At 39.4% G+C, this 15714-nt stretch overlaps 1 protein-coding gene across 1 annotated transcript; it reads left to right on the top strand.

Moving 5' to 3' along the window:
* The first annotated feature begins 5800 nt into the window (after positions 1 to 5800).
* On the top strand, positions 5801 to 13799 carry ARMC6 (Armadillo repeat-containing protein 6). Its single transcript, XM_051215719.1, has 3 exons — positions 5801 to 6349; positions 7059 to 10158; positions 11240 to 13799. Exons 1-2 carry the CDS (start codon positions 6049 to 6051, stop codon positions 7478 to 7480), a joined length of 723 nt encoding a protein of 240 aa, XP_051066250.1. The 5' UTR covers positions 5801 to 6048; the 3' UTR covers positions 7481 to 10158; positions 11240 to 13799.
* The last annotated feature ends 1915 nt before the right edge of the window (positions 13800 to 15714 follow it).

Raw genomic sequence — 15714 nt, 5'->3', positions numbered from 1 at the left:
AGCCTATTAGATGGAGTTCATTTGTTAGATGAAATGACTGATTCTAGAACTTTTGTCAACCTGCTGCATATTATATAATCTAAACTAAAGCGTACTTATAAGGGACTTATAAATGTGTCGATTTTATAGGACATAGAATGAGTGTTAGGTATGGACCGAATGTATGGGAACGCCAATCAACGATACTCCAGTGGACTTAAGGATACGAATCGTAAGATCAAATGAACTTAAAATGAGGTGCGTTCTACTTGTGCTGACAGATATAAGTAGTATGTGGCAGCAACAGGAAATGGAATACCTGCCAAGAGGAGGTTGAATTGAGGAGAACAGGGTGGAGAAAAGAAGGAAATCGAAGTAGCAACAGAACTGGAAGATTTATGAAGCACATAAAACACAATCTATGGAAGATGTGCAAATAATGTATTTAATGTATGGTTTTCGTATTTTAGTAAAGCATTTTGTAATTTTGCACTAAGCAATAAAGTAGCTTTCTGCACCAAGTCTTCATTCACTACAAAGTGGCCTACATACTCTTATTCATTTTGATTTCTTCGATCGTTGGTGGAGTGGCATTTACAGAAATGTCTGTGTGTGCTGCTATGATCTGTGGTTGGTTTACTGCAGCTAATCCGTCCAAGAGTTCTTCAAAGAGTACTACGCACTTTATTTGCTGTTCTCGAATCTCAGTGAACATCTTGCCTTCTTTGTCCTTGATCAGTCTCTCTGGCTTGTTATATTACCCTGCCAGTTTATTCGTCATGTCATATAATTGTTCCATATTTCGTTCTCTTGCAGTTTTCCCCGCTATCGTTGATAGCTCTTCCACGTATTTCTGCTTATCAGCACTAGTGCTTCTCTTCAGTATGTTCAGCTTGTACCTTTACTTTCTCTGTTATTGTTCGGCTGTTGTCACTTGCTCTCTTCTTATTCTTACATTCTTAAATCTTGTCCAGCGTTCCCATAGAGATCCATTCCTTATGATGATACTTATTGCGCTCAAGAATCTCCTGACACGTTGAAATTAGTGCTTCTTTGACCCATTCCCAGTTATCCTACATAGTAGTTTTTCAGTAGATCTTGCGGGGTTTGGAACTTGTTGAAAACTATCTTCAATTCATTGAGTTTGTATGTCGAAGGAAAGCTGTATTGAATCTTATTATTGCTGATTCTCCAGTTTTTAAGTGTTTCTTTAGCTCCAGTTTCATCTTAGCAACCAACAGTTAATAGTGAAGCTATGTCAGCTGTTCTCCTGGTTCTCACGTCTTCCATTGACCGTGTGAATTTTTTACTGATGCTAACATGATCGATCTGGTTCTCTGTAGTATGATCCGGTGAGTCCCACGTAGCTTTGTGTATGTGTTTGGATGGGAACATTGCGTCGCATATTACCTTTTTGTTGGACGCATATAAACCTGCAAATCTGTCACCATTCTCGTTAATTTCTCTCAGTCAGTCCATGTCGTCCCATAATACCTTCATATCCAGTGTTGTCCATTCCGATGTTGGCATTTAAGTCTTCCATCAGGATGGTCAGGTCCTTTCATGGACACTTCGCTATTATCGGTTGGAGCCCCTTGTGGGGCTGATCTTTACTATCGTCACTGCTATCACCGGCACTTCCTAACATTAGATAGCATCCATTATGACCCCCTCCTTCTTTGTTTTGAATGGTGCTTTGGTGATCCTGGATCCGTGAGATTCCCATCCTACAAGTGCATTTCGTGCTTCTTTGGACAGCATTTGAGAAACTTCCTGAGTATCTGAAGCATTTTCCTCTTCGTGACCTGAGTACAGCAGGATCTCTCTCATACCTAACCCTTCCCAGTACTGCCAAGTTGTATCTCCTCATATTCGTTGCTATTTGACTGATCCTGCCGGCCTCTCACATTGTCCGGACGTTCCATGTACCGATAAAAATTGTTGCACTGATTGTCAGAAGAGGCATGGACTTCCGAAGAGTCTCGGCTTTCATCCTGAGGCGTCATAATTATCCATTCAACTTGGAAGACAGAGTTTAAATGGTTTAAATTACTTACTTTGGCAAGGTTGTTTTCTACGGGCTGGTGTGCCGACCCCGTGCTTAACCCCTCTCTATTAACCTGGCTCGAAACTAGCAGTAGCCCTAGAAGGGATACAGGCGGAATTACAGTGGCACAGGTACTGTGAGCTTCTCGATACTGAGATTTTTTCTTACCAGTACCCAGCAACATAAATCTTTACCACACTGTCCTCATCTTACAGAGAAGAGCGCAAACTTCCCTACTGAACTGTGGTGGAGAGTTTCTCAGAATCCTTGGTGTAGTCCAAGGGAAGTGGGATGAGGTACCTTTTAATTATAAATTTCGAAATGCATCCCAAGCTCTTTCAATTGAAGACTCTAGCTCTGTTGTCCGATCTATTGACGATTCTGGGTGCATAACATCTTGTATATTTGCTCTCAGACGTTAGGTCTGGATTGAGTTAACTCGTGCTCATTTTTTGACAATCATATGGAAGTTAAGGTTAGACCTGCATGATCACTTTTACCCAGAGGTAGCATGCATTAGAGGTCCGTGACGCCATCCTCATAATCGATCAATATAAGATCTAGTAAGGATCATACCTAGTCGCTTCTTTTACATGTTGCACTAGGACACATGTGATAACCACATCAACCAGCTCCTGTTCTGAAGAATTTTCTGGCAATTTGGTTCTCAGATTTTTTAAATCTACCGCGGGTGTGTAGCGGTAAATAAATCCCCAAAATAAATAGCTCTGTAAGTTTTCGACATTGGATGCTGACCATATGTTTTAGTGGACTCATCTAGCTGAAGGCGCTCGGTCATGCATCCGCACCAGATCACGTGTGGTAACGCTGTGCTCAACATCTACCGCAATCGCTAGCCAGATTAGATCGGAGAATTCCGATATATTGGTAATCGCCAAATACACTCTTCCGATCTCCTCGACTCTGTCTTTTGATTTCTCTTGGTGGGTACAAATTATATTAGAAGGTGTTACTGGTAAAATCGTTGTCAAACACTGAATACCTGTGTCATCTTCAGGTGCATTAAGGTCTACTGCAACTAGACGTCGACCACTTTGTGACCGAGTATTGAGACTGTTTGGCAAGACCTCATTTACCTCACATCTTGAACTGCAATAGACCAAGCTAATCAGCAGCTCTTGTCTCTTGCATTTCAAGCGGCAACTAACCAGTTCACACATCTCACTCTCATGGGAAACGCTATCGATAATGGCAGACAGCATAGCATTCCTAATGAATAGAGCTACCACCCCTCCTTTACGCCTCTGGATTCTTTCGGCTATTACCAACTGGAAACCCTCAAAATCAAGTTCCATCATATCAACAGGCTGCGTCAGCCAAGTTTATTTGGCTGCTATCATTTCTGGCTTGGTAGAGTTAACCTGTACACCTGGTTCCGAACGTTTATCGAACAAGCTTCAGACATTAGTGGGATAGATCCGAAGCTTCCTGCTGCACTCAGATTGGCTTCGGTATCGCTCTCTGTCGAAGCCCAACAACCCGAAAATTTACAATTTTTAGGCCCTATTCGACAGCACCTAACCTAAGTTGCAATAATCCTTCGGCTTCCCGTTCCTTTACACGCTCTGCCAAGGACAAGTCCTTACGGTCAGAAACTCTTGAACCCTTTAATTTATGTCCATTCTGTAAAATTAAGTCCCGTTCATTAGGGGATTTAAATTCCACCTTAAGCAGCCTGGATTGATTTGGTTTTAACTTGGCTTGATTACCTAGTCTATACGCTTTTAGCGAAATGACTGCGGGGATATTCTGAGGCATAGGTTGATTCAGTAGCTGTTGTATCAACCCAATATCATGCTCAAAACGAGTTTTAGGTTCTGAGCATTCACTCGCTTTCATTCTATGAAAAATAATTGACCTGTCACCGTGATTGGTCTCCAGTTTCTCGACTACATTTTTGGAGGTTGGACATTCTTTTATATCGTAATGTTGACTTGTACCCACTCGTCAACCCTTTGGAGTAGTAACCACAGTTGCGCCAAACATACTGTGAGATTCGAAAGGTTATTGAAAACTTGGACAGTCAGGTTGTGTTTCCTGCGAGAAACAGATTGGGCCTTGAGATTGCGATTCTTGGTCGTTTCTTGCCGACTACAATTTAGAGGACGGGGGACAGAAGAAACTTTCTTTCTTGGGTTTTTATTTAGAACAAGCCCCTTCAAATACGGTTTTTCCTCCTTTGACCGATGAGAGTCAGCTGGTTCCGAGCTCACTTGATGTAGCTCCACATCAATTTGTGTATCGACAGAGCGAGTGCTGTCCGATGTGTCCCGACCTTGCTCGCTAATACACATTTCTGCAACATGTACCATCAAAATGGTCCCGATTGGCAAGCTGTCTACGTTCGAGCAGCACTGCTGACAAATCCATACTGACCGTTCGAAAGCTACAGGCGTCAAACTCGTACAAACTCCGTGGTGCCAGGCTTTATATTCATGCCGTTTCCAACGAAATATCGACAGCCTGGAAGTTGACAATAGCTTTTTTTGCACTGTCCAGTCATTGAACAGAGGTTTTCAAAAAGAAACTAGATACAATAGTACCCGAAGACAAAGGTGATCTATGACCAAAAAGGTGGAAAACTGTAAATTGTTAGAACCAAAGGTGCTAACAAATACAATAGAAAACAAAGTACTAAAAGTACCGACGACAAACTACTTTAGAAGCAGAAACAATACTCTTATCGGATAATTTGGCGCAAGTAAATTCAATTAAAGTGTAAAAAGTAGTCTTAAACGTAATAAACGATCAAGACAATAGAATTTACTCAGCGAGGAAAAATATCACTGTCCTTCTAAATAGCGCGCACAGTTATGGGCTTGTGTTATTCCTCTTATGTGCAAATGACCGTCCTCTTCTAATATCATGATCGGTCTTGTTATATGCTGATGAGTTCAAGATATGGAGTGCGATACGAAGTAAGAGGTGATAACTTAGAATTTCAAAATGACCTGGAGAAATTAGCTGGATAGTCTCAAACCTGGCAGTTGCTGATAAATACTTCTGAGTGTATTGTGATACATATCGGTCATCAAAGTACAGATACATACATGATGAACAACATCAAGCTACCTGTTGTCCAGACACACAATGATTTAGGAGTCATCGTTAACCAAGACTTGAAGACTACTGCACACTGCCGTGCAATAGCCGCCAAACGTTTCAGAACTTTACGGTTAATACGTAGGGCTGAAACTTCTTTGACTTTGTATACAGTGTTCGTGCGTCTTAAACTTGAGTACTGCATACAAGTGGCTAGCCCGTGCTTAAGAAAAGAAATTGAGCTTTTGGAAAAGGTTCAGAGAACAGCAACTAAGCTGATTCCCGGAATAGCGAAGTTCCCGTATGATGCTCGACTGGCTAAGCTAAATATATTCCCGTTGTCATATCGAAGAACTAAATGTGACTTGATAACAGTTTTCAAATTACTTAGTGATAAATTTGCCCTTGATGTGCCCTCATTTTTCTTGTCTTTCAAAACGGGGAATCTACGAGGACACTCCGAAATGCTCCCAAGCTCCATCCGTCGACTCTTTCAGAAGAAAGTTGGATCAACCGAGAGACCAGCATTACCAGGACTAACACAGGCCATCAAGCCTCTTGTCCTTTTCAAACTGAAACTGAATGGTGGTAAAATAATATATTCATCCAAACTCTTAAATATGCGTATGATTAAGACATGAATCTCAAAAGATAGTCAACTCACCTCTTCTGTTACAAAGTTTGGAATGTATTAGCCTCATTACTTTCCAGTGGCTTGTTTGGTCACTGCCTTTATGAAGGACATAATCTTTGGCTGCGAGACCGCGGTTATCTTGACGATGAAGAAAGTGTCACAAAGTTATTTTGATGAGACAGTGAAGTCAAATATGGAATTGTTCGACCTCTCAGTAGATGATGCTATAGCAGAATCCGTTCAGACGTTTGCATTAGAGGTCTGGAATGACATTTTGATGGTTTACGACATGTAGGGTGTAGATCTCTCCGATATTGTGAAGGATATGATCAAGTATGAAGACGGCCATCCGAGTGCTCTAGCTATCAAAAAACTTCAAAGGCTTTTAGAGGTTGACCATGAAACTTCCGAGTTGCTGGAAGCTTTGCAATCCTTACAGCTACCAGGAAACTCCGACTTTGCTGTCCGCAAATTGTTAATCGATATGAGTTCTGTAGATATCTTACTAAACCTTTTTGATCTCTATACTCCAGTTGGGGACTATTGTCTATGTACTTTACTGTTGAATGTGTTGTCCAGAATAATTAAAGGTCGTTCCGAATCTGTTGGTGAAAAACATATCCAAAGTAAGCAAATAACCAAAAAAATTACATGACTAAAATTCCTAGCTTTCATTGCAACAGTATGGTTCTCAGTACCTTTTTAAAAATGTTTGTACACCAAGCTGATATCTGAAGTCCGATACCGTGGTTACTCACCAAGTTCTTATATTTACTGGTGTGATTAGGAGTTTGAGGTGGATAAATTATTTTCGGCATAATTACTAATTGTTCACCTCTGTTTGATTATATACTGTGCATTACTGATGGATACCATTGACCCAGTAACTTATCCAACAATAGAATGGTTTAAACTCATTCTTGCTTGTAAATTGAGACTAAGTACTAGCACTAATACACCAACCTCTCTTGAGTAGTGCCAACATGCACCACCTATGGCACAAGCCATGTATCTGTTTGTCAAATAAGAGGCTAGTATACTGTGCTGTATTGCTGCACATATAGGGATTATCTCCATTGAAGAGGAAACTGTTCTCATTCGTCTAAATTATCTCAGGATGTTGATGTAAATCCAATAGCATATTTGTGCCAGGTCCGGTGTTGCCGATGACTAATTCATTATTTAGAAGTTGGTGTTCACAACGAATACCGGAAAACCCTTTAATTCGTAGAAGTGTGTGTTAAATGTCATAATAATACCGATTTTTACGTAACAAGTTATCCAACTAGTAAAATGTCTAACTCGTCTTACTTTGTTTTTTTTTTACCCCCATAGAGTTAATAAATTCACTCTCCAAATTAATTAATGAATTGGAAGAAAACCCATCTACCGATTCAAAGTTCAGTTTAATTGCTGCAATCTACTCAGTGTTACATCTTAGTTGCACGAAAAATGAAAGGAATAGAACTTTTATTTCCCAAACTCAAACTGTCGCTCAGACCATAAATTTTTTCATGAGAATCGCAGAATTGTTTGACGATCTCCCTTTTAATACTTTCTATACTGCATTAAAAGAAGGATGCGGATTCTTACGATCACTAACCCTCGATGATGATTTAGACGTTGAATTCGGTCTAGGAAGTGAAAATGCTCGTACCATAGCTAAAAGTGACTTGTGTTTGGAAGTATTTGTCAAGTTAATATCAAGTAAACATTCTGCAGTATTTTATAGCTTGTTTCTATTCATTTCGCGTTGATTAAAGTTTATAGGTATTGTCAAGAGCTCTGATAAGGTAACTAGAATAAGATTATCTATTAATTTTGTGCGATGGTCGTTCACTTTGACATCCGACTGTTGACAAACTCAGTTATTAATCATTTCAGTACGATATTGTATTCCGAGAGTTTTTTGCGACCACTTGGTTTTGGTATCTGTTTAATGTAAACTTCGTTATAATTATTAAAGCCCATCGATAATTGCAGAAAAGAAGCCATGGAATGAGGAATATTTTTACAGAAAATATATCCCCAGTTTTAGGCTAGGCTTTGTGTTGTTATTAGTTGGGGGCTGGGTCAAGAGTACCGGAGGCATACCATTGAAAAGCAATTGCAGACGTTCTTTCATTGTAATAATATTTTCCAGTTGTGTAGCAAGGACCAGACCGAAACAGTTCCTTTTGAAAGTTTAGTTGACCGGTAAACAGTTTGCTTCATAGATTTATGTGGACTGAATTCTATGTATTTATTGATACCACAATAATTCGAGTGCAGTAGCGGACTAGAAAATAAACTACAAAAGCTATACGGTAATACTATGGAAAAATACAGTGTAAAGCTAAGTTATCACTTCTGAAGAGTTCTGAACATGGACGAGACACTGGTCTTTTTCTCCTTAATATTCAATAGTTCTACATTTGATCCCAATGAGTAGTAATAACTATCCTAACATTTGTCAATTCCTAATAAACAGTCCAACTGACTAATAAAAGTTTTCTCATTAGTATCTTGCTTCCGGAAAAGTCTTATAAAGACGCTACCAGTCTACTGAACACATTTTCTCTGTACTACATAAAAACGCCTATGCAATACTGACTTGCATTGTCTAGGATAAAAATTGCACATCAGTCGCTTCACTTCTCTCGGATGTTTCATCAAACCTGGTGGGTTCGGTAGTCAACAAAATTTCGTTGAACACAAGCACTTCTGCCTTTTTTCAACCTATATTACTTATGACTTAAGTAATTTTTAAAGTCCGTTCTTTACCTTCATATGACCAACCATAAGCTTTCTAAATATCTGTGCGATTCCTAACATTGTAGATCCTCATTTGGCAACTCCATCACGCGTAAATAATTGCCCGGATTCTCAGACAATGGTATACTTGCAGTTCTCTTCAGCTAACCAACCAATTATGAAATCCATTCCGTAAAAAAGGTTACCCTTCTCTGTTATTTACTCCTCCTTTGTTTGACATTCAGTCACCTCATCGAGACTACATAGGAATGCTATTAGTACTCGTCTGTTTAATATTTCTAGTTACGTGTTTTGTGCAAAAACTTGTGATGCTTTTTGATTGCCTGACCACAGTATGTAAAATAAAATTCCAACTCATGATTTTGAAGTGTACTCCAAAATCTATGTTTTCAGTAATAACCCAACTAGAATTTCGAAATTTTTGAAATATAACTCACATTTTACGTCTTGAATCAGTCATCAATTAATATACTAAAAGTATCATTTATTTATACTCATATGTATTCTAAGTTGACGCTCAATGCTGATCAGTGTATGGGATAAATTGACAAAAATAGCGATGGCTAGATAAAGACTTGGTATCAGTCCATTAAACTGCTGTTTCTGGAGGCATAGGATACCTAGTTGGTGAAGATAATCTTACTTCACTCGGTTTAAAAATTTCTGAGACTAACGCAAATATATTTAATTTCTTTCCTAAATCCTTCTTTTAAGCATTTTTAGTTCTCATTCCATTTCACTAGTTGTTTTCAAATAATCCTTCATACGATTAATTTCTTACTACAAATGATATTAATATTTCCATTTTTTGTTTTTCAATGTGTTTTATTTATTTATTTTAACACATAGATATTGGTACAAGGAGGCACCAAATACATATGCGCCACACAAATCTCATTCGATATGTGTGAGGGTGCCCAAACCGAAGCAGGTGGTTATCTTAGGGGGCCACTCCCCGAACCTTCGACCTGAAGGTTTGATCCACAAGGCAGTGGAGCATCGTGAGGAGATGCAGTCCCATGGTAGCCAGTGACCAACGATTGATTCATAGGCCATTTGTTCCCGCAGGATACTGGAGCCCATGTGCACCATTGGTTTGGAATCCGGTTAAAGCGCCAGACATTCGCTTTTCGTCCTCTCATTTTCGTAAACAACACCCCCGCCACGAGAAGGCAGTGAGTAGGACTTCTTTGGCAGAGGCTATATACGCGTGGCCGTGTGAGAGCATTTCGAGAGGGAGAGCGGACTCTCCCCACTCTCGGCCGTACCAGGGCATTTGTTAACCCATGCTTTTTATTGTGAGTTGATGTCCAGTAACTAGTCATATCCCACACTGTTTATACTGAACTTATATGTCGTCACCTTAAAATTTGATTTGGAAACTAATGACCACATTATTAGCTTGGGATTTCCTTTAATGCTATGGCAGTCCTTACCTTATCGTTGAATATATATTTCACATGTATGTTCAATATTTTCCTCTTTCTTCCCTGCTGTCATATATCTATTTTTCTCCTAATTTTTTATAGAGATTTTGAACTCCTCAAATGTCAGTGGAATTTCTGACCTATTTCAGACATTATCAACTATAATTACTCGCGAGGAGTTGTGCACAAGATTCGCATCATTTAACGGCATCGATATACTAATGCAAACTATCTATTCTAATATAAATTCAACTGTAAGCAATTCATGCTAATACTTTTACAGTCACTAATCTTTATAAATTTCCTCTAACTTTCAATAACAATGTTGAGAAATTTAGTTGTTTTCTAATTTTTGTTGCGCTCAATGTCCTAAACAACTTGAGTAATAGAATTTGATTAACACAAAAGGACTAGAAAAATATAACGTTAACCACTATTTAGTGACCAATCAGTTTTATATATCTCGGTCCTACAGGAGGTCAACCGCGACCTGATTAGCTTATTGTTAACATCTCATATTGTTAATTCGACCTACTTGGGTTTATATCCACAAAAGCAGCATCCATCTCCTCAAGATTTCAGTTACACCTTGCCTGATGGTTGCCAGGTAGCATGAAACTTAAGCATGAAGTTTTCTACTGACAACCTCTAACTGCTTAACATCGCTTTTCTGTGTTCGTTTCATGTGTTATTTGGCAGTGGTTGGTCAGTTATTCACGAATAACTAAAGACCTATTACTAATCTGTGTCTGTTTAATTAGCCCTATTTCACATCAATTCGGTAAGTTATAAAATTAACAGAATCAAAATTATGACTTATTAAAGTAATCGTATCACTCATGATATGAAGTTAAAGACATTGTACAAATAAGCCGGGTGATATCAGAAAATGGAAAGCATAGGATAATAAAACCCAAGATTCATTTGTTTGTATATTTATCTACGATAAAATCTGATAAGCTTTTCAATTGGCAGCTGATTTGCATATTTTTGTTGGGTAATCTTATGCTAAAACTAACCCCTGTATGATTAATATCATTAATCCAATAAGTATACTGCCAAATCAGTACACCAAAATTAAAACTGTAATAGAACAAATGTGTACAAACTGAATTTTCGTTGACTTAAATCGTATTGGACAGAAATTGCAAACATGACAATGAATATTATATTAACATTTTTGCCAGCCACAATTCTATCTCAAAGTCAAACTGCAGTCGAATAAAAACAAACTCTGTAGGATTTATAGATTCTCAGTTTATTTTAATTGTTAAATTTTAAATGACCCACTGTTGTCCCACTTTTGTTTTATTTCGTCGTATCGATTTTTCTCAGGTTATTGTTTCGTCTTCATTGATCCTTTTACAAGCACTATGTGGTTCAGATGCTTGTAAACTATCTGTTAGCAATTGGTCAATCCATAGTATTTCCGGACCTCAGCTTATTGTAGATCTATTTGAAGGCCATATAAAAAGTCCTGTTGTTACAAAGTATATCTCAGGTGTAATTGCTGCGCTTACTCTTCGACAACCTAATATTGCAAAATCGTTTGTTACATCAGGTGCATCAAATTATCTCATCAAGTTAAGTTGAATAAAATTTGAAAAATAAAGTATAAATCTAATAATAATTTAAGTGTTACACGAACAAAAACACTAAATAGCTTGGATCTCATACATTTCTGTTTGGGTTGTCAACAATTTTAAGCTTAATTTGGTTCGTCTGTCCACATTTTTTATACATTCAATAACCTTGCTGGTATGATACTCATGCAATACTTTGAATTTTTAATTTTATTGGTATTAATTCTGAACTTATTTGTTCAGTTATAACATTTACCAGTAAAGATCGTAAGTACATGTACTCCATATCCATAACCATTGTCTGTATCAGTGACATTTGTTACAGAAGTACGTGGGACTGAGAGATAATCTAATTAGTTTAGTTTATCAACGAGTAAAGACCGAAGGTCTAAACTCTTAAGCCCACTAGTTGTTTTGCTGATTGAAGTGATGCAAATCGAAAGTCAATTCATTCCTCATCTCTAATAATGTTGAAAATACTACCATCATATCCTTTGTTCGTTCCCTTTCACGTTCCTTTTAGTGTTTTAACACAGTTGGTTTTCCGAAGTATCATGTTCGATGGTGTATGGGAATGTGAACTAATACTCTATCCTACCTATTTCTACGTTACTTTGGTCAGTCATCAGTATTAACGTTATAAATAGATACTGTTCGACGTGGTAGGTGACACTTAGCGAATCATGGCGTACTACCGAAATGTGATACTGAATGGAATAAGAATAGCCAATGCATTATATATGCAGGAAGTTACCGAATATTGCATTGAGTCATTTGAAAATGTCTTGAATGGAAGCCCTCTTTTAAAGAATGGCATATATTATCGTTCTTTATGCTATCCCCCAACTACTTAGGAATTTAATCTACGTAAATGATTGCTTTCTGAGTACTGACATATACCCATATAAACATGCGTTGTACATAATTTTTTCCACAAATATTGGTTCGACCGTTATTACACTAATCATACTTACCGCGTGTTCGGTCCCTCTTTTCACTCCTCTGTCTTGCTCTCATTTCTGTTTATCTGTCTCATAACTGTGAGAACCTGCAGTGACGTACGTGTATATAATGAGTAGTGTTTCTTAGCTGTAGGATTTATTGCCTACGGATCACCACCGTATAAACGTTAGTTCTTTAATCTACTTGGATTTAATATGCGAATTCCTTTTTTGAACTATTACTAGAAAATTTAAAATGTAGTTCTGCTAACGTGTACTGATTATGTCGCATTTGATTTCACTCATCCTTTATGATTGTTACAATATTTACGTGCTTCTAATAAACGAAGATATTTCATAAGTATCCACTCAAGCCTGTTGAATTTTAGCAGGATTGCTTTTCTCAATATTTCACATCAATGACTAAATCACTTATTTATTTGTAAGTTTATATCTTAAATTGTATACGTATGTACAATTATTTTCTGTTGTAGACGCTCGAGCTTCATTTATCCAATCCTTCAACTGTTCGAGCCGCATGTAGAGCTATACGTAACTGTGTCTCACGGTCTCGAGAATTACGGTCTTCGTTTCTGACATCCGATTCTGGTGCTGACACTGGTTTAGAAAAACTGCTCAATTCTGCACTAAAAATCCCATCATGTTGTGATGAAGCTAAAGCAGCTCTTCGGGACTTAGACTGCAAGGTTGAGCTTCAGGAGCTCTGGAATGGTCGTTCACAGTCTGGATTACTAAATAGCAGTTGATTTACATGGATTCACTGAGTACTGGAACTGATCTTAACAATCTGGCATTGTAAAGTTTCTGACATTCTGGTGCATTCAGTAAATATGACTGGTTGTGCTATTACTTTTATATATAGTCTTGATTTCAATAAGTTGCAGATAAGCATCGTTTAGTTAGAGGTCGCTGAATAATCATTTCTCTGTATTTATGAGTAAGTAATAAACAACGCAAAACCTTGACCACATATTCATCTGCCCGAGTTACCACGACGTATCAGTACAGTAAAATGAACATTGTCCTAACAAAAGGAGTAGTGGTGTCACTACGAAAAAGAGGTTAGCGGTAGAATACATGATCAGAGAAGGTAAGGCGCCCGACCGTTGTTGCTACCTTGACGTGTCGGTCGGGCTTGCTTATCGTAATGAAGCGACCGAGCTATACTGGCTGGAACAACCGTTCCTCAAGGTCCTACCATGTCAAACAGGTCGGTTGAAGAGCGGTAAGACTAAAAGCAACAAACCCAAGGTCCGAAGGCGAAGTCGTACTGCTGACTGTACAGAGGTGTGACAGCAGCAAGGTGTTTCCTTCAGACAACCAGCATGACAGCGATACTGCCTTCCCACAGTTAGCGGTAGGGTTAGAAAAGGTCGATCTTTAAAATGCACACCACCTTATCTCGCGGATATCCGTCTCCGGCGGTAAGGTCTCAACAAGTACGAAGCTAACACGAAAATTACTCATAAAAAGGTCGTGTGTGACCGACCTCAAGCAGTTGTACTTTGGGCACTGTGGTCACGCTCAGGTAACTGAGACCACCTCTAATCCAATTTCCTTCCCAGGTACCTCCAGATGATCACTTCCACGGTGTGGGCAACCGGGAAGTGATAACCGCCCTCATACTTCTAACAGCACTCAAGACCTTTGTATTCACAATCGACTCCCTCTTCAGTTTCTATTATTACTCCTACATCGACTTTCAACGCTGAACTTCCTCTTTCGGCTGCCTCCTCAAGTGTCACTATAGCCAACGATTTCAATGCGCAAAACACTGTCCCAGGTCAACTGAAATCTCGCTCCAAACTACACACTGCAGCCTTCAACGTACGCACCCTATGTCAAATTGATCGGCGGGCTGAAATCCTATAACCTCGTACCATAGATGTATCCTGTTTCTCCAAAACACGCGTACAGGATCCTAGTGTGGCCATTCACTTGACCTCACCTCGGCAAAATGGAGAGCCGACGAGATACACCCTCCGTGTATCTGGTGACCCGATGGCTAGTTCTCGTGAACTGGCAGGTGTAGGCATAGCACTAAGTACAAGGTTGGAGCAAGCACTATTAGAGTGGATCCCCGTTAACAGTCGTCTATGTGCTGTTCGGCTAAACGGCTCCGTAAGAATTCGGGAGGATAGGGACACACGTCGTTGCCTTTTTGTCGTTTCTGCCTACGCTCACACTGACTGCAGCTCGGATGAAGTGAAAGATGAATTCAACATAGTATTTGTAGGAGGTAACTAATCCCCAGATAAGTCGTTCAGACCAAACGGGAAGGCATTTAGGTGGGTATTCGGGCACAGCGAACAGATAACGGTGATCGTCTGCTGCAACTGTGCTCAGGCAATTGTTGGAGAAGATCGATAGAAGGTTGTCACTCATTCTGTAGTACCTGCTTGGGCTCCTGCCATGCCCTAATACGGGCACGCATCTGCTTGCGCCTCACAGGACGCAAAAGTCACACTAAAAGGACCCATTAGAAGTGAGTCCAGTAACGAGAAAACCATAAGTAGGCCCCCAAATGCCCTGGTATGGCCGAGAGTGGGGTGGGCCCGCCCTCCCTCTGAAATGTTCTCACACGGCCACGCGTATATAGCCTCTGCCAAAGAAGTCCTACTCACTGCCTTCTCGTGGCGGGGGTGTTGTTTACGAAAATGAGAGGACGAAAAGCGAATGTCTGGCGCTTTAACCGGATTCCAAACCAATGGTGCACATGGGCTCCAGTATCCTGCGGGAACAAATGGCCTATGAATCAATCGTTGGTCACTGGCTACCATGGGACTGCATCTCCTCACGATGCTCCACTGCCTTGTGGATCAAACCTTCAGGTCGAAGGTTCGGGGAGTGGCCCCCTAAGATAACCACCTGCTTCGGTCTGGGCATCCGAGCAGTATCGCAGCCCGCACACGAATATGATGAACTGTCGATAATTATGGAAAATACTTTTCTTGCTTCAACTATTAATCAAACGATTCACATTATTATTATTACTATTGTTATTATTTACTACATCATTTATTCACTCTCTTTTATTCCTACTCTGTCTATCCTTATTTTTCGACTTATACAACAGCTCGTCTATGGTGGAAATTCGGTTCTATCGCCAGTGGCGATCCTGCTGTAACCTTTTACTTTCTTCATAAAAAGTGGTTGCTTCTTCCTTAACTGAAAGATCTCTTCTGAGTGTACGTTTCTGTTTCCCCCATTATTATTATTACACTAATCTGTTCGTTATCGTTTTTTTACGCTCCTTACCTTTTTT

Source organism: Schistosoma haematobium, chromosome 4 (genome assembly GCF_000699445.3).
Source record: "Schistosoma haematobium chromosome 4, whole genome shotgun sequence".
NCBI lineage: Eukaryota > Metazoa > Platyhelminthes > Trematoda > Strigeidida > Schistosomatidae > Schistosoma > Schistosoma haematobium.
This window is presented reverse-complemented; position numbering and strand designations above follow the sequence as displayed.

What these genes read in the sequence shown, in the direction of transcription:
- ARMC6 (XM_051215719.1), top strand. Translation starts at nt 6,049, where the DNA reads ATGATCAAGTATGAAGACGGCCATCCGAGTGCTCTAGCTATCAAAAAA. An exon ending in TGGTGAAAAACATATCCAAA is followed by an intron (nt 6,350 to 7,058) that starts GTAAGCAAATAA and finishes TTACCCCCATAG; the next exon opens with AGTTAATAAATTCACTCTCC.